Source organism: Poecilia formosa, unplaced genomic scaffold (genome assembly GCF_000485575.1).
Source record: "Poecilia formosa unplaced genomic scaffold, Poecilia_formosa-5.1.2 Scaffold47, whole genome shotgun sequence".
NCBI classification, from domain to species: domain Eukaryota; kingdom Metazoa; phylum Chordata; class Actinopteri; order Cyprinodontiformes; family Poeciliidae; genus Poecilia; species Poecilia formosa.
This window is the reverse complement of record NW_006799986.1, coordinates 1,948,301-1,971,625: the sequence shown is the minus strand read 5'-3', so window position 1 is coordinate 1,971,625 and position 23,325 is coordinate 1,948,301. Positions and strand designations below refer to the sequence as shown.

General features: G+C 37.2%; 3 protein-coding genes across 5 annotated transcripts in view; 2 read left to right on the top strand and 1 right to left on the bottom strand.

Annotated features, from left to right (window-relative positions):
- Positions 1-95: 95 nt before the first annotated feature.
- Positions 96-3,305, top strand: cxcr2 (chemokine (C-X-C motif) receptor 2). The gene is made up of 2 exons (XM_016671569.1): positions 96-321; positions 2,110-3,305. The coding sequence occupies exons 1-2, from the start codon at positions 250-252 to the stop codon at positions 3,196-3,198; spliced, it is 1,161 nt and encodes a 386-aa protein (XP_016527055.1). The 5' UTR covers positions 96-249; the 3' UTR covers positions 3,199-3,305.
- A 5,644-nt stretch (positions 3,306-8,949) lies between these two features.
- Positions 8,950-15,380, top strand: faima (Fas apoptotic inhibitory molecule a). 2 transcript variants are annotated; one of them, XM_007552297.2, is made up of 5 exons: positions 8,950-9,092; positions 10,735-10,865; positions 11,747-11,975; positions 13,092-13,141; positions 14,059-15,380. In XM_007552297.2, the coding sequence occupies exons 2-5, from the start codon at positions 10,752-10,754 to the stop codon at positions 14,206-14,208; spliced, it is 543 nt and encodes a 180-aa protein (XP_007552359.1). In that variant the 5' UTR covers positions 8,950-9,092; positions 10,735-10,751; the 3' UTR covers positions 14,209-15,380. The 2 variants fall into 2 exon arrangements, with proteins under 2 accessions (XP_007552359.1, XP_007552358.1); XM_007552296.2 differs by lacking the exon at positions 8,950-9,092 and having other exon boundaries at positions 10,517-10,865.
- An 888-nt stretch (positions 15,381-16,268) lies between these two features.
- The window catches only part of parp9 (poly(ADP-ribose) polymerase family member 9), a 17,492-nt gene continuing 10,435 nt past the window's right edge, over positions 16,269-23,325 (bottom strand). For both annotated transcript variants that reach the window (XM_007552292.2, XM_007552293.2), the window contains exons 7-9: positions 22,454-22,926; positions 18,344-18,503; positions 16,269-17,286 (exon numbers count right to left, since the gene is read on the bottom strand). In XM_007552292.2, the coding sequence (XP_007552354.1) occupies positions 17,000-17,286; positions 18,344-18,503; positions 22,454-22,926 (920 nt within the window). In that variant the 3' untranslated portion in view covers positions 16,269-16,999. The remainder of the gene's footprint in view (positions 17,287-18,343; positions 18,504-22,453; positions 22,927-23,325) is intronic.

Sequence of the window (23,325 nt, the reverse complement as noted above, 5' to 3'; positions counted from 1 at the left end):
CACATTTGTTTTCGCACCTTTGTGATCAAACTTGTAAAATACAACCTGGTGTGTTTTTTTCCCCCCAGACTCAGATAATATCTCTGGTTTCTTTTTTTTTTTTGCACAATTGAAACTGAGTTTGCTAATAGCAGCTGCCTCACCTCTCGGTGTGCAGACATTCAGCAGGACTTCAGCCTGAAGGACAGACTGCACCTCTTTACATCTGCAGCTTTATTATTGTTACCTGTGCACAACAAGTCGGGAGCAATGAAGCTACTCGCTTTTTTAATGTGCATCATGAATTATTTGCTGCTGACAAATCAAGAGGAGCAGAAATCGGTATGGACAGTTTGCATTTTATCTATTTTTATTAAACTGTATTTCCTTAATGTGAGCATTTGATTACAAAAACATTTTATATTTGTCTGCTTGTGCTTTTGCAAACATTTTAAGTCTTCAGAATAGTTTTATGTCTTATTAAACATTTCTACAATTAACATATTTCTTTCAGTGCATATGTATGTATATATATATATATATATATATATATAATATATATTTGAACGAGTATTTAGGTTTTTCATCCATTTAAACCAGTAGTGAGTCATTTCATCACAAAGTCAGGAAATTGCAGCGGTTACTGCAGAATCTGTGTTTGTGGTCTGAGCTACGTGCCTTGCATTGTAAGATGTAAACATCAAACTGAAACAATTATAGAATAATGCTCATTATTTATGCATTTATTTTGCTTTAAGTAAGAAGAGCAGACATCCAGCTGGCAAGTGATGCAGTCAGGGTAAAAAGACGATTCAACCTTCCGTAAAGTCAAAAGTGTGTCGAGAAATGTTAGTTTTAGTTTTTAATCCAACCTCAAGAGAACAAAAAACTTCAAAAATACTTTGATGAAAATGAAAATGACACCAAAGTGGAAAAGCTGTGGGTTGAAATTTAAGTTCACCCGCTGATCCAGCAGCTTCCTGAAACCACCTTTAGTAGCAGAAGCTTTCAGAAGTCATTTTCAGTCTGATTTTATCAACCTACCACATCATCTCCAAACAATAATGCCCCTACAAAGATTCAGAGAAGAATTGGTCCATATTTGACTCTAAAATATTTCACTTGGATGGTCTGACGCTCAGTGGCTGCAAGGTTTAAAGGTTCTCTTGCTGCAAAGCAAACCCAAACAATCAGCCATCCGCCTGGTATTAGATATTTACCTGGAAACGCTTTGTTTGGTTTCCTCTGAAAACGATGCTGTGCATTACGGCCAAAGATCTGTATCTGCCTCATCTCTTGAAGAGCTTCATCTCAGAAGTCTTGTGATTCATTTAGGTGCAGCTTTGCACATCATTTGTCTGACCTTGGAGTGAATTTGTTGGGATATTCTCTTCTGGGAATATTGGCAAACATCTTAAAAATATTTCCACTTGGAAATAAGCCTGTCACAATAAGCAATAAGTCCATAAATTGCACAATAATTTAAAACAAGCTCAATAACTTCCATTTGCACGATTTATCTTTTTTCTCTTTTTCTACCCAAAACTGGATAGTCTGGTGTTTTGGTGTCAGCATAATTCATAATTCATTTCATTTGTTGTTTTTGTTTATTTATTTTGGATATTAAAAGTTTCTTTAAGTTCCAGTGTTAGATGTTTGAGAATTTAAAGAAGGTATTCTTGCATTTTTATGCATTGCCATAATATTACTTGAAAATGGTCCCAAAACAACATTATCATTTATTGCAATAACTCCAGGGATAATTTATCATTCAGGAAAATTTGTTATTGTGACAGGGGGACTTTCTTTTGGTAAAGTAATGAACTTTAGATTGGAAATGAGCTGAAATCCCTTCCCAGCAAAAGTTTCATCTCCAAGTATAATTTGGCATTCAAAACTTTGAACAGTAAGTTCTTCAATTTGCAGCTTTTTGTGTGTTTTTGTTCCCTTGAGGTTTGATTGACATCAAACTGTTAAAGAGCAGATCAGTGCGTGAAGCAGTGGAAATGCGACAGGATGTATTTTCTTTTCACCAAGACTGCTTAGGATTTGACTGAAATCTATGGTAACTTCACTGAAACCTTATTCACATTTCTGTCACCAACAAACACAATTCTGTTTTCATTTTAGGAAGTGAAACAGGAATCCTGGAGTTCACCTGAGAACAACACTTATATGTATGCTGATGACTATGATGAGAATAGCTCCCCTTGCGACACGATCGTGCCGGGATTTAACTCCCTCGCCCTTCTGGTCATCTACATCATCGTGTTTGTGTTCAGCGTCTTGGGCAACAGCGTGGTGGTCTTCGTGGTCTGCTCGATGACCAAAGGCAGAGCCAGCACAGATATCTACTTGATGCACCTGGCCCTGGCTGACCTCCTCTTCTGTTTCACTCTCCCCTTCTGGGCCGTTGAGTCTCACTTCGGTTGGCTCTTCGGCACCCTCCCCTGCAAGTTCCTATCCAGCTTCCAGGAGGCGTCTGTGTACAGCGGCGTCTTCCTGCTGGCCTGCATCAGTGTGGACCGCTACTTTGCCATCGTTAGAGCGACACGAGTGCTGTCCTCCCGCCACCTGCTGGTGAAGGTGATCTGCGCCGTTGTGTGGCTGATGTCCGGGTTGCTGTCTCTGCCTGTGGCGATTCAAAGAGAGGAAATCTTTCCAATGGGAGCGGACAGTGGCTTTCCAGATGGACTGCAGAAAGCCATTTGCTACGAGAACCTAACCGGGGAGAGCAGCGACCAGTGGCGGGTCGGCCTCCGGGTTCTGCGGCACACTGTGGGCTTCTTCCTCCCCCTGGTGGTGATGGCGTTCTGCTACGGCTGGACGGTGGTGACGCTGTTCAGCACGCGCAGTCAACAGAAGCACAAGGCCATGCGCGTCATCCTGGCAGTGGTTCTGGCGTTCATCTTTTGCTGGCTGCCTTACAACGTCACCGTTCTGATAGACACGCTCTACCGAGGCGGGTCGCTCAAAGAAACCTGCGACATCCGCTACAGAGTGGAGGTCATGCTGGAGGTGACCAAGGTCATCGCCTTCCTGCACTGCATGGTGAACCCGGTGCTGTACGCCTTCATCGGGGAGAAGTTTCGGAACGAGCTGCTGACAGCTCTCTACAAACAGGGCATCATCAGCAAGAAGCTCTGGGTGTCTTACAGGAAGGGTTCTGCGGCCAGCGTGGCTAGTCTCAGGTCCAGAAACACCTCTGTGTCGGTGTAAGCTAATGCTGTCTCTGGGCTATGTTCACACAGCACGTCTTGATGCTCAGTTCCAATACTTTTGAGTTTTTTATGGTCATTCATAGTAATAAACCCAACTTCAATGAGATTTCTGTGCAAACGGTTCATGTCCCAAAGCGACCTGCTTGAGCAGAAGAACACTGGACTATAAATCAGTAACAATCTATAAAGCAGTAAAGATGTGACCAGTATCAATAGAATATTCAACAATTTCACTGAACTCTGATCCAGAACCGCACAGCATTCTGGGGGATGTAGGCACAGCAAAGGCTTTAGCAACCAGCCAAGCAAGGTTGGTGGCATCAAGTAACTCACCCACTCTGGTTATCTAGCAACAACCTGCTGAGTAACTTGTGCAGCAGCAGTTTCAGGTTTCATTATAACTGCTTACAAACAAAAAACAGCATGGAGTGAAGGGAAAACATGAATACAACAGTTTGAGATGACAGGTCATACCACCAGTTTGGCAGTATTTCAGACATTTAGAACAAAAAACTAACAGTAATTATCAATATTGACTGATATGAAACCCTGGTATTGTGGTACGTTTTTCAGCCATATTGTCCCGCCTTACTTTGTCACACAGCAGCACCATGTTTGATAGTCATTTATGCATCGATTTTATAGTTTATTCAGCCACAAGAGCCAACAGTGTCATCATAAGACGAAGAAGGCTGATAAAAAGACGGCAATGGCTTTTTGTGATTATGACTTCTGTAAAACGTCAGTCTGGATGTGGAGTTGGACCGAAGAGTGGAGGGATTGTGATGTGATGCAATTCACTAACACAAACTTCTTTCATCATTTCATGATCATTTTTAGCCATTGTTTACGTCCAGAAGTCTGATTTTTTTGGGGGGTGAAAACTTTGGGTTTGGGCCTTTTCAGACTGAAAAAAGCAGATTTGTGTCACACTTGCCTGCTTTATGAACATAGCCATAAATATCATTACTGTTGCACTGATGCAGAGATGTAGAAATGAGACATTTAGAAGTAAAAATCCAGAAAAGTGTAAGCATTTATCAGAAGTCTTAAAATGTGTCTCTGGTTTTGTGTTTCTAACTGCAGTGAACCTCCTGCTTATTCGCGGTTCAGTATTCGCAAATGTGTAGATCAGGGATCAGCGACTTTTTCCATTCACAGAGCCACTTTTCCCCCGCTGCTACAAAATAAAACTCGCCTAGGGTTGCAAAAAATTAGCTTTTGCAGCGCTAAGCTATTTTTTAAAAATGTACTTCATACATTTTTACATAAAATGTTTAATTAAAATTAAACATTAAAATTAAAATTAAATTAATTAAATTAATTAAATTAATTAATTAATTTAATTACATTAAAGTTAAAATTAAGCAAAAATTTATTTAAATTTTCAGCTTTTATAACAAATATTACTTTGGAAAAAACGACAATTTAGCAGAATGGAGTGAGTCTTTTCTATAAATATGGAAAATGGAGAAATACAGGTAGCATAGTTTGAAGCTGGGTAAAAGCCTGTTGTAGATATTAAAAGTAGATTTTGCGACCTCTGACCGAGACGCCATGCTACATGACATCCTATTGGCTGATGTTTGCAAACCAGCCACCAGCCAATAGGACGATCGATTGTACCCCAAAGAATGTAGATGAGTCCGACTGTAGATATTAGTGAACTTCAGCAGTAGTGCTAAGACGGTTTCCATTGGGCGCATTAATGCGTGTTCAGGTATATTTGATGTTTAAACTTTTAAATAGGAAATTATAAGCATTTTTAGAGGGAGCCTGAGCTTTTGAGGGGCAGCCTTAGTCCTGGGGGTTTACTGTAAATCATCTTTTAAAATACTTATTAGTCTCAAGATAAAACACACAGATGTCACAAAGCAAGGAAACTTTAGCTACTTTCAAAACAAAGAGCAAAAAAACCCAAAACCAAAATATTACATCCTGTCCTCAGCAGACTTTCAATGTCTCAGGACGTTTCCTCAGGTCTAACGTTGCTAAGATCTTTCAAGAACTGTGAAGTGAAACGGAAAGACATTTATTCAGGTAGAGAGATACTTTTAGATGCTTAGTCTTTTCATATCCTGAAACAAAAACTGTTTCAAGATGAAGTTGATGACTGGATGCGATGGTTCCTGATTTGGCTTAAAACCGTTACTATTTTTTTGTCAATGCATCATCAATTATTTCATCTCTTCAAAAAGAAATGATAGTGACAGTGTGCTACCATCAATAAATATGTCATCTCAAGACTTACAGTGTGGTCTGAACTATTGGAAACTGATGGCGATTCTCCTGGAGAAAATAGTTTGAGACAAACACTTTATCTTTGATCATCAGGAAGTGTTTCCATAGCAACAGGAGTTTAAGTTTGGTGCTTTGAAACGTACAGGAGTGTGAAACCACAGTGTCTGTGTAAAGGTTCATAAGCAGTGATGTCAGAGAAGCACATCAATCTGCAAAACATCATAAAACCATTTTCAAAAACTAAGAAGTTATGGAAAAACTCTAGAAAGTATTCTCAGGTATTAAAACATCTCCATTCCCACCTGGGGAAATACCAGAAAAATTCACCCCAAGGTTAGAAGGTCAAAGGTTGAGAGCAATGACAAAAGTAAAAATGTAGTTGTGCCTTAATGAAACAAGACAACAGATGCAACCTCCTTTTGACTGATGAAGCCAAAGTAGAAATGGTTGTCCATGTTTGAAGACACCCAAACAGAGTCCAGTTAGGTATGGTGGTGGAGGAATGGTGATCTGGGCTTGTATTGCAGCCAAATGTTGTAGAATCAGATGTGAGGCCATGATTCTGGCAGCTGAAGCTTGACCAACATTGGGTTATGGCAGTATCTTCACTTGCATGGCCCATTATTTACCCAATGTTGGGCAAGAAGAAGCTGGATGTTGACAGATCTCAATAAGCAGAAGCGGTAAATATGACACAGTTGTTTCTCTTGACGTAGAGTCTTGGATATCTTAGTCATTCTTGAAATGTCTCTGTTTGTTTTTCCTAAAAACCCCCTCAAAGTTCCTGTTGGCGTCTAACGTCAAACACCAACAACGCGCCTGGTTTCTGCAGCTGTTCTGTATTTCATCAAGCGATGTTTGACTTTTGAGTCAACCTCATCACACTCTTTAAATTCTGAGAACGCATCAAATGTCAGTGACTTTCAAAGGAAAAATCAACTCATTGATAAATGTGCAAAACTATGGAGTTAGGTGCTGGCGGACAGGTGTGTTTACCAAGACTTTACAGCTGTTCGTTTCTGAATGTAAATGACGCATTTTAATATTTTGCTGTTGCAATGTTTCCTATTGATTGTGAGTTTTTTGTCACAGAAAAAAAAAATTACAATCAGATGAAAAATCTTGAGAACAGGAAGAGGTGGTGAAACTCGTTTCTGTTTTCACAACCCAGGAACTGCATGTGCTCTTTGATGAATGACTTTCATTTATACAACAGTTCTATGGAAACTGTTGCGTCTTTTTATCAGTTTTCTCATCTCAAGTTAATTTTACATTTTTGTAATAATGTTTCTGCATTTGTACAGGAGAATTTTTCTGGTTTTCATTGTTGTAAATGACAAAAATAGATGCTGATGTCTATTTTTCTGAATTAAATGAATGTTTTTATAAATGGAAAGCAGCTTTTAGGATCTAATCTGTACAGATCCAGATTTAATGCATAATAAATATATTTTTCTGTATCAGTCTGGTTTACTTTCAGAGTGGTTGCTCTGTGTGTGTAATGCAGGATCCTGAAGATAAGTCGCAGCTTGTTGCCGACATTTGGTTAAAAGCTGCTTCATCCTAATGGTTTCGGCCAAGTTCCTGTTTTTCTGTGCGGTTTGGAGGTGTTGCTGTTATCGGACTTACTCTGCACTCGACATGTTAAAACCTCAGGCAAAAAATAACTACAGAGACAAAACATGCAAACTTTAAATCAAACTATTTATTTATTTCTCGTAGTGAACATATAATTTCTACCTGGAACAAATTAATTCTAGAGTAAAAAAGAAAATAAAAATACACGTTGTCATGCATCATGGAAAATAAAATATGCACCCAGGCCTGCGCTCCGGTTTATAAAAAAAAAAAAAAGGAGAAGTTAATAGAGGAAGGATGAACTTAACCAGCAAATTTTCTGATCTGCAAGTTGGCAATGTTATTTAGTTTTTTTAATTCTTAAAGGGAAAAAGTTGAATGCAGCAGATTGGTACCAGAGAAAATATTTAGTTTAACTTAGCAACGATCCAACTGTACATCAACGGGTCCATAACTATGCAGAAGATTTATTATTTAAGTTTTTGTATTTTGTTTTTAATTATGTTTCCACTGATTCACAACTCTAATCTCAAGAGGCTTTACAAGACAAACGATCCAAATCCCATCAATATAAACTTAACTTCAGAAATTAGGAACTTTGTGCTTATTTTAACGTATAATGAATCAAAGAGGTATCAAGAGTCTAATCTGCCGGATATCTGAGTGCGGTGGCGTGTGTTCAGGTGGAAAAAGATATTTTTATTATACCTCCTGCGCACTTATCGAAATCTACCTGCAAATTTAAATAAACCCACGCAAAAAAATCAGATAACAATTTGATGAATTTGAAACAGAATATCAGAACCTTGCAGTTTAAAGAAATGGGGGGAAAATCACCAAGTTACAAAATTCCTAGATTAACAAAACAATGATAGATGGCTTAAAAGGTTGAACTCTGACTCACAACCAGCATTTAAACTGAACTTTGAGTCAAATCTGAAACTTTTACAACCTTCATTTTTTTCTCTTTACACATCAAGCAACGTGTTTCTCTTAATTACATCATCCTGTACGTTTACCACAAAATATGATTTACTCTATGTAACCTTATGTTTTACCAAAGGCTATATGTCAGACAAATCTGTTATCAGTATAAACCTGAGTAACCAGTGACTATTTTACATTTTAAATCAACTATTATATATATAATATATACAGATAAACTTTAGAACAATCATGATAAGAAAATATACTTTCGTGCAACACAGGGGTTTATGAACTAATATGCTTGACAAAACTTATTCACTGCAAAAACACAAAATCTTTCCAAGTAATTTTGTTCCAGTTTCTAGTGCAGATATCTTATTACACTTGAAATAAGACATACTAATTTAAAAGAAACTTTTCAGCAAGATTTATAGGCTTGTTTTATGTAAATAATTCCTTAATATTGATGAAAAAGTATGAGTTACATTGGCAGAGTAGTCTTATTTCAAGTGCACTAAGATATTTGCACAAGAAAGTAGACCAAAATTATTTGGTAAGATTTTGCGTTTTGCAGTGTTTTACTGCAGTTTATTTGTTTTACTAAATAAACTACAACTACTTCCTAATAATAACGTAGTAATTATTAGAAACAGTGAACAAATTTCCATGTAGCTTCAAATTGAAACATTTTGAAGCTCCAGTTAGTGATTTATGTCGGCGATAATACGTTGAGGTCTTAAAGGTGAGCTGGAACAGGTACTTCTAAAACATGTGGGACCTGGGAACTACTGGCGCCATCTAGTGGGGTATTTATGTGCAATCAAACTTTTATTCATCTTTAACTTGTTAGAAAATGTTTCTTTTTCCTCCATAAACACAGATTGTTCTTCACCAAACAACAGAATCTGATACAGAAGTCTCTCTGGACGACCCAGAAACCCAAATCAGGATCTCCTGCTTCTGGTTTTCAGCAGTTTGACCCGGAGGGGGGCGGAGACGCGCTTGTGCGTAGGGCCGTTCTACGTTGCCATGGTAACAGCATAAAAACAGCTCGGCTAAACCTGTGTAGCTTCTGGGGGAAGGATGAACTGCGCCTAAAGTATCCGGCTGGAGGTTTGTTGTCGAGGATATTTCACCACCGCTGAGGTAATTCAGCTGTAAACTGATGGATGACGGTCCTGACTTCAGCTTACAGGTTTTAATTGGACCGGACCGAACGGAAAGCTAACGATCGGAGTTGGTTGGGCTCACAACATTGTCAAAGTCTACAAGCTAATCCAGGTCTACTTCCGCTTCTGCTTCAAAATAAAACCATGAAATCTAAAGCTAATTGATTACCATGAAAATCCTGTTTCAGTTAATTTTTGTCAGTTAATTTTTTTCAGATGTTTTTCTAACATATTTAATTTGTTTTGGGCAGCAGAAGTGAAGTAATGTTTGTCACCAGGTTTCTGCTGAATGATTTTTCATTCTTTTATGTCAGCATCAAACTATCTGTTGAAGATGTAACACTTCTTCTTACCACGTATTTTTGGTCTATTTTCTAGAAAAGATATTAGACAACAAATCTAACTTACAAGAAACGTATTGACAAGATGCTTTTGAAGTCAGTAGTTATTTAATATTGATGAATAAGTACAAGTTCAACTGGCAGATTATTTAACTTGTAGTGTAGGAAAAATGTCTTGTTAGAAGTGAAATCATCTGCCAGTGGAACTTGTACTTTTTAAAAATTGATATTCATTAATTATTTATTTAAAACAGGCTCATATATCTTGTTTAAAAGCTACTTTCAAGGTAGTTTTGTTTTATTTCAAGTCCACCAAGATATTTGCACTAGAAACTAGATCAAAATACTTGGTAAGAAGAAATGTTTTGCAGTGTATTGTTGTGCAAAAGAGCCACTCTAAGAACTGAACTGAGGTTTCATTAGTAAAACATAACCATAGATATACATACTTTATGCAGTTTACAGTAGAAATACTTCTACTATGCATATTAGGGCCATTGCAAGAAAAAATGAACATTTCTGACAAAAACTCAAAAGTTTTGACTTTTGAAACTCAGAAATTTTGATGTTTTTTATAGGATATGTCTGAGACAAATTTTAGATTTCCTGAGTTTCTTCTAGGAAATGTTTGACTTTCCAAGCTCAGAAATTTACAGTTTTGTTTTTAAGAAAATAGTTGAGATTAAACAGTTCTGAGTTTTTTTGGTGGAAAATGGCCCTAACACTGTTGTGCCAGAGAGCCTGCACCCCTTGGAAAAGCAGAAAATCTTTCCATTTAAAGCATTTAAATGAACATATTTTTAATTCACACTAAGTAACTTATTGAAATACGTTAGTGTGAAAATAAATGTTTCTCAGAACATTGTTAGTTCAAAATTTTTTTATAAATTTATATAAAATCAAGTGTTTTTATTAAGAAGTTTATATATTAATAATAACAATGTGTATTGTGGTTAAATCTAAATTATCCCTGTATGGAACAGATTTTAGTACACCAAACCCTTTTGAACAAAATCTTTTATTTTGAAAACGAATGCCTGGCACCGGAAGATAATCGCCTGAAACAGCGATAGCTTAGCATGCTATCTTTAGCCGCGTTTCCTCTGACTTCATCACTTCATTCATCAACATGTTCTGCTCTTATTGATACTTTACAGTAAATATTTCTCAGTTGCCGCAGACTGGGGACCATCTTTATGAAACTCTTTATGAGAACCTGCAGGTTGACACCGGTGTCGGCAGCTGCCATTTAAACCCGGTTCTGTTGGACCTCCGCAGGTTCGGAGCCAGTCAGGATGTCCAGTGACCTTGCTGGTGTGTGGGAGGTGGCGCTGAGCGACGGAGTCCACAGGATCGAGTTTGAACATGGGACAACCACCGGGAAAAGAGTCATCTATGTGGACGGAAAGGTCAGCACAACCAGTTCAGTCTCTAATGAAGGAACTGGTCCCAGTTTACAGTTCCTGCCTGCTTGGTTCTCATTTATGTACTGATATCTGTGGTGGGCCTACTTTTACTTTTGTTCTTAAAAGTACTGATGCACCGATGTGAAAATTTAGGCCTGAAAAAGTAATTTAGGGGAATCTAAGTGCGCTAAGCGTTTTCAAAGTTAGCAAAAAATGCTGAAATGAAAATTTAGCTCCGCTATGTATAGTTCTCACGTGACGTCACACTTCGGGAACTTTGTAGCTGACAGCCATCTTGGTAGGTATCCAAACTGTCTGACAGTTGCTATGGAGTTGCTATCATAATTGGGTAACAACTAGTTACATTTACTTGAGTAACTTTTTTGAAAAAAGTTTTTGTTAAAGTTTCATAAGTTTTTTTATCGAAAGAAATTGATTTGGGAAAATTTTCTTTTGCCTGATTTTGTTATTTTTTTTGTTACTTATAAAATTGTAATTTTTGTCCTTGAAATGGCAAAATTTCCATTTAACTTCATATATTGGTCCATCTGATGGTGTAATATTTAAATATTAAATAATTGGTAATTTGATCAGTTACTTGGTACTTTTTACCAAATACTTTTTATTTTTACTTAAGTAAAAATGTGTTGAAGTAGTGCTACTCTTAAAGGAGTAAAATCTTTGGGAACAATATGCACCTATGGTTGCTATGACAACAATGAACAACCCACATTCTCTGTCTGATGCGAGTCGATCCCAACAGCAGACATTTCGTTGATATATCGTTCTCTTGCATATTGGTAAAACATGTCAATATATTTTCTTTTTGTTGGACTTCAATTCATGATTCGTTTATACTTTGTGCTGATTTGCCTATTTTCCAGGAGGTTCTGAGGCGGGACTGGATGTTCAAACTGGTCGGGAAGGAGACGTTCAGCGTGGGCCAAGCGGACACCAAAGCCACCATCAACATCGACGCGGTCAGCGGCTTCGCCTACGAATACACGCTGGAGATCAACGGGAAGAGCTTGAAGCAGTACATGGAGAACAGGTCAAAGGTCACCAGCACCTGGCTGCTCAACCTGGACGGCATCGACTGCAGGGTGGTTCTGGGTGAGCTCAGTTCCACCTCTTCTTATGTCTGAGTCAGAGGTTGTGCTAAATTGACTGTGGTGTTTTTGCAGTGCGTTCTGCAAAAACACCAAATCTTATCAAGTATTTTGTCTAGTTTCTAATGCAAACATCTTAGTACATTTGATATAAAACAAAACTAACTCACAAGTAATTTTTAGCAAAATAATAAGAGCTCGTTTAAGTCAATAATTCCTTAATATAAAAATAACTTGTTCCACTGGCAGATGAATTCACAAGACATTTTGTTTTGTTATAAATTAAATAATCTTTCTTTTAAATCATCTTTTCATCCTTAAGGAATTATTGACATAAACAAGCTCCTATGTCTTGATGAAAAGTTACTTGTAAGTTAGTTTTGTCTTCATTAAGGTCTACAGCATAGTGGATAAAAGTATTTTTTATCCCCTAAAAGTAATTCCAGTAAATGTAACTAGTTACTTCCCTGCTCTGGTAATTATTATTATTGATCTGATATTGAGAGCGTTTTGACTTCTGCTCCTCAGAGCTGCGCTCTCACATTAATGCTGAAGCTAATCTGTTTATCGGCTTTAAGCTCCACAGCGCCACCTCTCCTGACTGCACAGGTTAATCCCTTTCATAATCCCTCTGCTTGCAGCTCATCAGGTGATGCTCTGCAGTAATCCTTCCATAACATTTAAAATAGGAGAAACGTGCTGCTTTTCTCTAACTACACAGAAACCAAGAGAAAGTGTCAATAAGTTGTTAGCTGCTTTTGCTTCATTTGAAACGGTTAAATCATAGTTACACATATTAGATCATTGGTTCCTGTTCCACTGGCAGGTTGTTTTACCTTTAACAAGACATTTTTCTTCTGTTATGTTACATGTCAATATTGATGAAAGTAAAAGCGAAACCAGATGGAGGCAGACATATTTGCTGCTGCGGCCTCAGCAGACATTCTTATTTCTGTAAAAATAAATCAGGTTTTCAGATGAAAAAACTGTGAACAGGTTTCTGAAGTCCTGATTTACTGACCTGACTGAGTAAAATAATAAAATCAGAAACCTGTTAAACTCCTCTGACCTCCCAGGCAGTCGGTGAGTTCCTGAATGTTTTCACTGTTTTCACTTCCAGAGAAAGACACCATGGACGTTTGGTGCAATGGAGAGAAGATTGAGACTGCTGTAAGTATTTTTTAATTAATCAAAAATAATCCATCACATGTAATAGAGTTTTATGTTTTCTCTGCAAAATATTCTTTTATCAATCAAATCAAAGCTGTTTTTATGTGTTTACCGCCAAATTACATCAATCAGTCCCTCCAGTTCTGCATGGATATTTACTCAAGATCAACAGATTCCTGTACTTTTTCATGCTAATGCATAATTATTTTATTGTAAATTTTCCTCAAAAATGGTCAAAAACATTAGATATGTGATGCTAACTCCCACCTGCAGGTGGCAGTATAACTACACTGGTGCTTCAGCCTTACTTGACGTCAAGTTGTAGTCTGTGGTGGATGTAATGAGCAACAAAAAGTCACATTTATTGTCATACATAAAAGCAAATTCACAGCAAATATGTCTAAATGAGCTCAGAAAATCAGTTTCACTGCAAAAAGTCACAAAATAATTTAAAATTTTGGAGCAACTGATCAGTATGGGAGAAGATTAGGGCCACTGGAAAAAAAATAATAATCTTGAATTCAAGTCAGAATTCTGCACAAAAAAAATCAGAATTTTTAGAAAAAATTCTGAATTCTGAAGGGGAAAAAAAGAATGTCGAGAAAAGTCGAAATTCTGATTTAAAAAAGTCAGAATTCTGAGGAAGTCAGATTTTTTTTTCTTAGAAAAAGTCAAAATTATGAGGAATAAGCCAGAATTTTGATGAAAAAGTCAGAATTTTAGATTAAATTCAGAATTTCAAGAAAAGTCAGAATTTTGAGAGTTTTTTCAATGGCCCTAATCCTTTTCCAATGGATCAATCTTAAAATTGTAGGAACTTATCGAATGCGGAAGAGCTACTTCTTTATGTTTTAGCGGCTTAATGGGTTTTATCAGGACATTCTGGCCCAACCTGACGCTGCGATCTGCGTCCGCAGGGCGAGTTCGTGGACGACGGCACGGAGACGCATTTCTCCCTGGGAGACCACAGCTGCTGCGTGAAAGCCGTGAGCAGCGGGAAGCGGCGAGACGGCATCATTCACACGCTGCTGGTGGACGGCACCGAGGTCGCCGAGTGCACCGAGTGACCGGGTTCGGCCCGGAGTCGGTCTGTCGGACTGGAAAATGGCTGCCGCGGCGCGGCCGGTCCACGCTGGACAGATATAAGCGCCATAGAGTCTGTTTAGTGGCAGACGGAGCTGCTAGAAACGTCAGTCAGAAGATTCAGCGTCTCTAAAGGTTTACATTCATATTAATGAGGTTTTTTAGTCTTAAAATGTAATTTATAAGTTAGAAACGGTTCTGCTTCAGCCTTCCTGGTGGAAACCAGGAACCTTCTCTGTGGTTTCATGTTGTGAGTTATTATGTGCTTTATTTATCGGACCAATCAGCTGCTGTAGAAGAAGGACTCAAGGCTCCATCTCCTGCTGATCGCTGCAACCGTTTCAGACAATCATACTGACTAGTTACACTGCAAAAACAGAAAATGATACCAGCTAGTTTACTGATCTAGTTTCTAGTGCCAGTATCCAAGACATCGTTTTAGGGCCATTGTCAAAATAAAAAAAATAAGTAAATGGTAAATTTGTGAGGAAAAGCATTTTTCCCATACTGTAAGTTATAATAATATCATGCCGTGATACGTTATGCCATCGTACCCTTGAAGTTGGGAGAATTATTATAGTAATATATTTATAGCTTATGTCTATAAATTATAAAAATTATAATCTGGGAAAAAACATCTTGTTCCACTTATAACTTGTACTTTTAAGAATGATTGACTTGAAACAAGCTCCTATTTCTTGCCAAAAAGTTATTTTAAGTTAGTTTTCTTATTTTAAATTATTTGTAGTAGAAACGAATCAGAAATCCTTGGCAGGATTTTGTGTTTTTGCGGTGCAGGCTGTAGAAACCTTCATGTACAGCTGCTGTAATCTCTCCTGTGTTACTCTGTGTAGACTTCCTGTTTGTCCTTAGAGAACTGTGAAACTTTTGTTGTGGCTGTACAAACTTTTAGTTTAAATTTCTCTTTGTATTTGTAGAGACACTCAGTCAGAGCTCTTTCTTTTTAGTCAGTACTGTCTGGATGTTAGTCGTGGTTCTTGGAGGAAAGACGCCAGTAAAAGCCTTCGCTGATGGAAGCGGTCTAGTTAAAGGCCACATCCTGTGTTTTCTGATGTTACAAACTGTATTTATAGAGCAGATTTCATGCACAAAAACCTCAAAGCGTTAATAAAAGTACAAATTCAGACAAAAAAAACGTTTCTCGCATAAAACATGGTGATAAAATTTACAAATGAAACCAGAAATTTACACACATTCAGATTTTCCCTCTGAAGTTAAATCAGACCAAACTAGTTTGAGGTCAGTTAGAATCACCAAAATTATTTCTAATTGGTAAATATGACAACAATGAGAGAGAGGATGTGTCAGATGTATTTAAAGATGCCTTCTGGGGAACATTTTATTTGAACTGGATGAATCGGGTCAAGCTTCTGGTTTGCTGGAGTTCTGGTCCGTTCCTCCTGACAGAACCGATGTAACTGGGTCAGGTTTGTACGCCGCCTCACATCGACTCTGTTGAGTCACGTTGTACTTTTAAGGTTATTTTTCCTGCTTTTTCCTGATGATGCCGCCTTTAGGAAGTGGCACCAGTTCCTCCTGCATGCAGACAGCCCCACACCATGATACTGCCACCGCAGATGGGATGGTACAAGCATCCCTGTTCTTCCTCCAGATGGTCGTTATGTCCAGATAGTTCCACTTTTCCTTCATCATGTTTCCTGAAATGAATCTGCTCTCAGCCCGTGTTGCTGCCGGACAGGAAGCTTCTGGAGGCTCAGATGTTTCTGCTGAACATTTTCTGCTCAGCTTTTTACTGAACAAACAATAGTTTCACTTCACCGTTTTGTAATTATGTACAATCATGCTACATTCAATAAATAATGTAAATTATGCTAAACATAATTTTAAATAAGTCATAACACATGCCTTACCAGCTTCAGCAGGTCTTTGTTTTTTGTTTTGACATTAATTCACACGTTTTGGACCAGAATGATGCTGAAATTTCCTCATTTGTTGGATTACAGGCAGCTGAGTTATTTTTTAATCTTCAGATGTTCAGATAAACAAACTGGTCAGACTGATGTTGCTCTTTTCCAACTTCCTTTATTAAGATGTATTTACTTGCAGCAGCATTAGTACAATGTTTACATGTTCAGACACAAATTTAGACAAAGATCCCTTAGAAATATACAGCAGATATGCTGCAAGGCACGAAGCTTTTTATAGAGAATAGAAAGATTGATGCTGGATTTACAAAGTAAAGTCAAATAAACTGATGCATTTATTGGTTTGACCCCAAAATAATGTTTTTGATTTAACATATTTAACACTTTTCATCAGCAAACAAATCACTATAAAACTTTTGTTCCTTTATAATTTGGTCATTTTGTCCCCAAACTGCAAAAAAGATTAAATAAATCATAAAATAATGATTCTAAACCAAAGATATTTTGATATATTTGAACAAGTTCAGAGAAAAACGGAAACCTTCATATTTTTACAAACATAGTTTTAAGATCTTTTTAAACTATCATTATCATCCCCCTTGGTGTTGAACGGTTATATACAAAGACATAATAACACTAACATATTTGTTCTGCTTATAATGTAGTGCCAAAATGCAAATCAAAGTTTCTAATACAACAAAATCTTTTTAGTTTCTGAGTCAGCATACAAGTTTATTTTTAAACTTCTTTCTCTGCAGCTTAAAGTGAATTTATAGAAAACTAGTTTACTTCTCTGGAGATTCTTTTTGATCAATTTTTCTACAACCAGATTCTGATTTCAAACCAAAATGAGTAAAACTCCTTATATTTAGGAAGAATGTGAATTCTTCTTGCAGGTGATGATGTATTTGGGCAAAGCCTGATAACCGCTGAAGATAACAGAGACGTCAGTTCCTCCAGACACGCTGTCATGGAGGATGTTGGGATCTTTTCCAACCGGAGGAGGAAGAATAAATCCTCGTTCACCTTTAGCCGAGTTTCCCAGCAGGACTTCAGCCTCCACAAAGTACAGGTACTCCTCACCTTTCTCCCTCCACAGCTCCAACGCTGTTTTTATGTTGCGAGCGAAATAGATTCCCTCTCCATACTTTGGATCTGCAACCACAGAAAATTACATCATAATTCAATCTATATGTCTCTGCTATCATGCATCACTTTAACAAAATTGATTTAAGATTTCATAATGATGCTGTTTTAGTTTCAGTAAATCTGTGTGGTGCTTTCATTACACCTACCTAATAATACGTTTCAAAGAAAGGAAAAAAGACCTTTTTTCACCTCAGTGAACACCTTTTAATATTTGTCTAAGAATAAGATTTTGAAACAAGCTAAAACAGTTAGTGCATTAGTTTTGGAGAAAAAATGAACAAATATGACAGAACAGAAGTAGTTGAAAACAAGCATAAAATCACCACTGGGTGGCACCATAACTGGACGAAGAAAGCTTAGTGCGCACAGAATAATAATAGCAATCTTATAAAAATGATGCACTTATGATGGAGAATTAGGGCCATGTTAATTTTTTTTAATTACAGGAGTAAAGATGTATTATTATTAGAATAATGTCAAAATAATAAAAAAGAATCATAATATTACAAGAATAAAGTCAATATTGAGAATTAAATAACTTCTAATAAAGTCGTAATAGTAGGATTTTTATTCTCATAATTTTAAGACTGAATATTTTTAATAAAATTAATTGCATACAAAAATTCCCAGCAGGAACCTTTGTGTATTGTGTTTCTGGTACGCCCGTAAAACTGATGCATAAGCAACATCCACAAACAACAATCTGCTTCTCTTCGCCCACTAGGGGTTCATTTCTACTTCTAAAAACGCTGTAAAAGACTGTTGTTGTGTCAAAGTTGTGCTAAAACGAGTTAGCCTTCTCAGTGAAGCTATGCTAGCCTAAAATAGCATCTCAAATCTAAACATGTTTCATTTCTAAAGTTCCATGAATGATCAGGGTTTCCTGAGCAAATGACAATTAAATAGTAAATACGTATATTGTTGAGCTTATTTGCCTTTTAAATAGTTTAGCAGCAAAAATGGTATTTGAATTGAAATGCATTTGAGCTGCAGCGCAACTCAAATAAAAATTTATAATCAAGTCCCACCACCAAATTGAACCCGTCACAGCTCGGTAGCATACCTTCAGGCGGTGCGCACTCTGCATGGAATCCAATTCGGCTGATCATCTCGCAGAACTGAGCAGGGATGCGTTGGAACATCGTTTTAGTAGAGGCGCAGTCAAGCTGCTTTTTCTTCATATCGAACATGGCCTTCAGAGCAGCATTCTCCACTTTATCCACCTGAAGATAAAGTTTTCAGAACTAAAAAATAAATCCTCAAAGCAAATTGCATAGATGTGATTTTGAGCATTCAATAAAAAATACATCTATAGATAGTTTCCACAAGACAGGAACGGAAGCAAGTTAATCCGGAAACGCGTCATCTTGGTAGGCAACCAGTAAACCAGGCACAATGTCGCTAAGGCTTAAATTAGGTTTTTAAGGTTTTTTTCTGCTCTGTGGGAGAACCAATTCAAAGTCTAGAAATCACACATACAGATTTGCCTACAAAATACATACATAGTTCTCACAAGTCTGAATTGGAAGTGATCTCTGCCATCTTGGTAGGCAAGTGCAGCACAAAGCATAGGTGAACCATGGCTTTGAGACCAACAAAAAATAATATAATAAAAAGTATATTAACACTCTTGACCAATGTGCAAAAGAAATACAAACAAAATGGCTAGAAGCTACATTAGCTAAGCTAATTCAAAAAATTATGATTGAATAATAATTTCCATTTACTTATATTGTTCATAAGTTAGATAGGAAAGGGGAGAGCTAGCTCTAAGCCTGTGGCTTCCTTATTGTTGTCATAGCAACTGCTTGCCAACATGGCTGCCAGTTACAAAGTTCACAGAAGTGTGAGATAACATGAGAGCTTTGTATTGACTGACTCAGTGTCTCAGTGTTTTTTTTAAATAAATATATTTAAAAAATAATATATTGTAGATATCCTTACTGCTAATAAAGTAATTAGAGCAAATATGCGGCGTATTAAATAACTTGTGACATTAGCTGGTCATGCTCGCCAACGTTCAGTTCTTAGCAGCAAAGCTTGCTCACCTTCACTGGAGGTAATAAAAATTTCTCTTTACTGTTTTAAATCCAACTATATCCAACCATGCGGTCATCTTACGTGCAGTAAATGAAACGGAAAACTGCTTCAGGACCATCAAGCTGACAACAGAGCACCCGGATGTAGGAGGGGTGACGTCATGTGGGAACTACCTATGGGTTAAGCCTAGATCACTGGATGAGCTCCAAACTGTAACTGTAAGACAGCTACACTGCAAGAACACAAAATCTTACCAATTAAATTTGGTCTAGTTTCTAGTGCAAATATCTTAATACAAAACTAACTTACAAGTAACTTTTCAGCCAGACATATAAGCTTATCTTAAGTCAATAATTCCCTAATTTAAAACCACTCATATTCTCTTTTTCTCACTCTGTCACATCGAATTCCACATCACATCTACATGTTATGATTGTCAAAGTCAAGCTAGCGTAGCTGAGCTACTTCCCTCTCCCTCATTATCATTATTTTTTTTTACTTTTTCCTGACCTTGTTATTCAGTTGTAGTGTTGATAATTAGTAGTGTCCCTTTTTCTTTTACATATCTACATATTTAAGATTTTGTGGGTTATGCTCACCTAACAGCTAAAACCAATGCTAGTCATCGTTAGCAAGCAGCTATTTGCCTTCCAGCAGAAAGTTAGGGCGAGGGATCATGCGTACATTGAGTCATGCAGTATTTTTTCCCATATTATAAGTGAAGTTTTCTGCCAATAGAATTGGTACTTTTTCATAAAAAATTAGGAAATATTTACTGAAAACAAGATCCTGTGTCTTGCTGAAAGTTACTTGCAAGTTAGTTTTGTCTTATTTCAAGTGTACTAAAGATATTTGAACTAGAAATTAGACCAAAACTACTTTGTAAGATTTTGTGTTTTTGTGTTGTAGCTGTCTAGGGAGCTTTACTATGACCAACTGTACCTTTGTTACTTTCAGAGCGTGACTGAAGGCTTCACATCGACTTGAGAATTCTTTACTTGACTTTTCAACTGTCTTTCTTTTATGGGATGGCTCTGTGTTAGACAGCATCTGCAGTTCTTGTTCTTCCTCTCTGATGAACTCCTTTTGGATTTTGCAGAGCACAGCCTCCACCTTCAAACCAGCAACAGCAACTTCTTCCTTTGAACCTCCATTTATTTCTAAACATGCATGACCCTTTGAGAAAAACTCCTCCACAATCAACCCTTTCTCAGCTGAAATGGCCAGCTGCAGATGGTCATGATCACTGAAGTGCGAGAGGAAGTTGTTGTAGATCCTGACGGAGTGAGAGTCCGTAAAGAGGCGATTCTGGAGCCATCGCTCAGCCTCATGTTTTGATTCTTCAGAAGGACAAACCAGGCTGATCTGTGGGGCTGGAGCTCTGCTGGAGTGGGAATCATCTTTATTCCAAGATGCTGTTGGATAGAACGTCACACAACTATGAAATCAATGACTTTGCTGAACTTCTAACTTTGGTATTGCATCATTGTTTTATCCAATTTATTTCTTCTACTTGATTAATATTGTAAGATTTATAAAAGTACATATTTTTATCGAGCCCCAGAACTTCCTGCACTGCATAAACACAAAATCTTACCAAGTATTTTTGGTCTAGCTTCGAGTACAGGAGCTTGTTTTAAGTCAATAATTCCTTAATATTGTTGACAAAACTACNGAATTGGAAGTGATCTCTGCCGTCTTGGTAGGCAAGTGCAGCACAAAGCATAGGTGAACCATGGCTTTGAGACCAACAAAAAATAATATAATAAAAAGTATATTAACACTCTTGACCAATGTGCAAAAGAAATACAAACAAAATGGCTAGAAGCTACATTAGCTAAGCTAATTCAAAAAATTATGATTGAATAATAATTTCCATTTACTTATATTGTTCAGAAGTTAGATAGGAAAGGGGTGAGCTAGTTCTAAGCCTGTGGCTTCCTTATTGTTGTCATAGCAACTCCATAGCAACTGCTTGCCAACATGGCTGCCAGTTACATGAGAGCTTTGTATTGACTGACTCAGTGTCTCAGTGTTTTTTTTAAATAAATATATTTAAAAAATAATATATTGTAGATATCCTTACTGCTAATAAAGTAATTAGAGCAAATATGCGGCGTATTAAATAACTTGTGACATTAGCTGGTCATGCTCGCCAACGTTCAGTTCTTAGCAGCAAAGCTTGCTCACCTTCACTGGAGGTAATAAAAATTTCTCTTTACTGTTTTAAATCCAACTATATCCAACCATTACGGTCATCTTACGTGCAGTAAATGAAACGGAAAACTGCTTCAGGACCATCAAGCTGACAACAGAGCACCCGGATGTAGGAGGGGTGACGTCATGTGGGAACTACCTATGGGTTAAGCCTAGATCACTGGATGAGCTCCAAACTGTAACTGTAAGACAGCTACACTGCAAGAACACAAAATCTTACCAATTAAATTTGGTCTAGTTTCTAGTGCAAATATCTTAATACAAAACTAATTTACAAGTAACTTTTCAGCCAGACATATAAGCTTATCTTAAGTCAATAATTCCCTAATTTAAAACCACTCATATTCTCTTTTTCTCACTCTGTCACATCGAATTCCACATCACATATACATGTTATGATTGTCAAAGTCAAGCTAGCGTAGCTGAGCTACTTCCCTCTCCCTCATTATCATTATTTTTTTTTACTTTTTCCTGACCTTGTTATTCAGTTGTAGTGTTGATAATTAGTAGTGTCCCTTTTTCTTTTACATATCTACATATTTACATATTTAAGATTTTGTGGGTTATGCTCACCTAACAGCTAAAACCAATGCTAGTCATCGTTAGCAAGCAGCTATTTGCCTTCCAGCAGAAAGTTAGGGCGTGGGATCATGCGCACATTGAGTCATGCAGTATTTTTTCCCATATTATAAGTGAAGTTTTCTGCCAATAGAATTGGTACTTTTTCATAAAAAATTAGGAAATATTTACTGAAAACAAGATCCTGTGTCTTGCTGAAAGTTACTTGCAAGTTAGTTTTGTCTTATTTCAAGTGTACTAAAGATATTTGAACTAGAAATTAGACCAAAACTACTTTGTAAGATTTTGTGTTTTTGTGTTGTAGCTGTCTAGGGAGCTTTACTATGACCAACTGTACCTTTGTTACTTTCAGAGCGTGACTGAAGGCTTCACATCGACTTGAGAATTCTTTACTTGACTTTTCAACTGTCTTTCTTTTATGGGATGGCTCTGTGTTAGACAGCATCTGCAGTTCTTGTTCTTCCTCTCTGATGAACTCCTTTTGGATTTTGCAGAGCACAGCCTCCACCTTCAAACCAGCAACAGCAACTTCTTCCTTTGAACCTCCATTTATTTCTAAACATGCATGACCCTTTGAGAAAAACTCCTCCACAATCAACCCTTTCTCAGCTGAAATGGCCAGCTGCAGATGGTCATGATCACTGAAGTGCGAGAGGAAGTTGTTGTAGATCTTGATGGAGTGAGAGTCCGTAAAGAGGCGATTCTGGAGCCATCGCTCAGCCTCATGTTTTGATTCTTCAGAAGGACAAACCAGGCTGATCTGTGGGGCTGGAGCTCTGCTGGAGTGGGAATCATCTTTATTCCAAGATGCTGTTGGATAGAACGTCACACAACTATGAAATCAATGACTTTGCTGAACTTCTAACTTTGGTATTGCATCATTGTTTTATCCGATTTATTTCTTCTACTTGATTAATATTGTAAGATTTATAAAAGTACATATTTTTACCGAGCCCCAGAACTTCCTGCACTGCAAAAACACAAAATCTTACCAAGTATTTTTGGTCTAGCTTCGAGTACAGGAGCTTGTTTTAAGTCAATAATTCCTTAATATTGTTGACAAAACTACCATCTCAAATGAAAGATTATTTCAGCTCCTGTTTCTTGCAGAAAAGTTACTTGTAAGCTAGTTTTGTATTGTTTCAAGTACTCCAAGATATTTGATCTGGAAACCAGATCAAAAATTATTTGTAAGATTTTGTGTTTTTG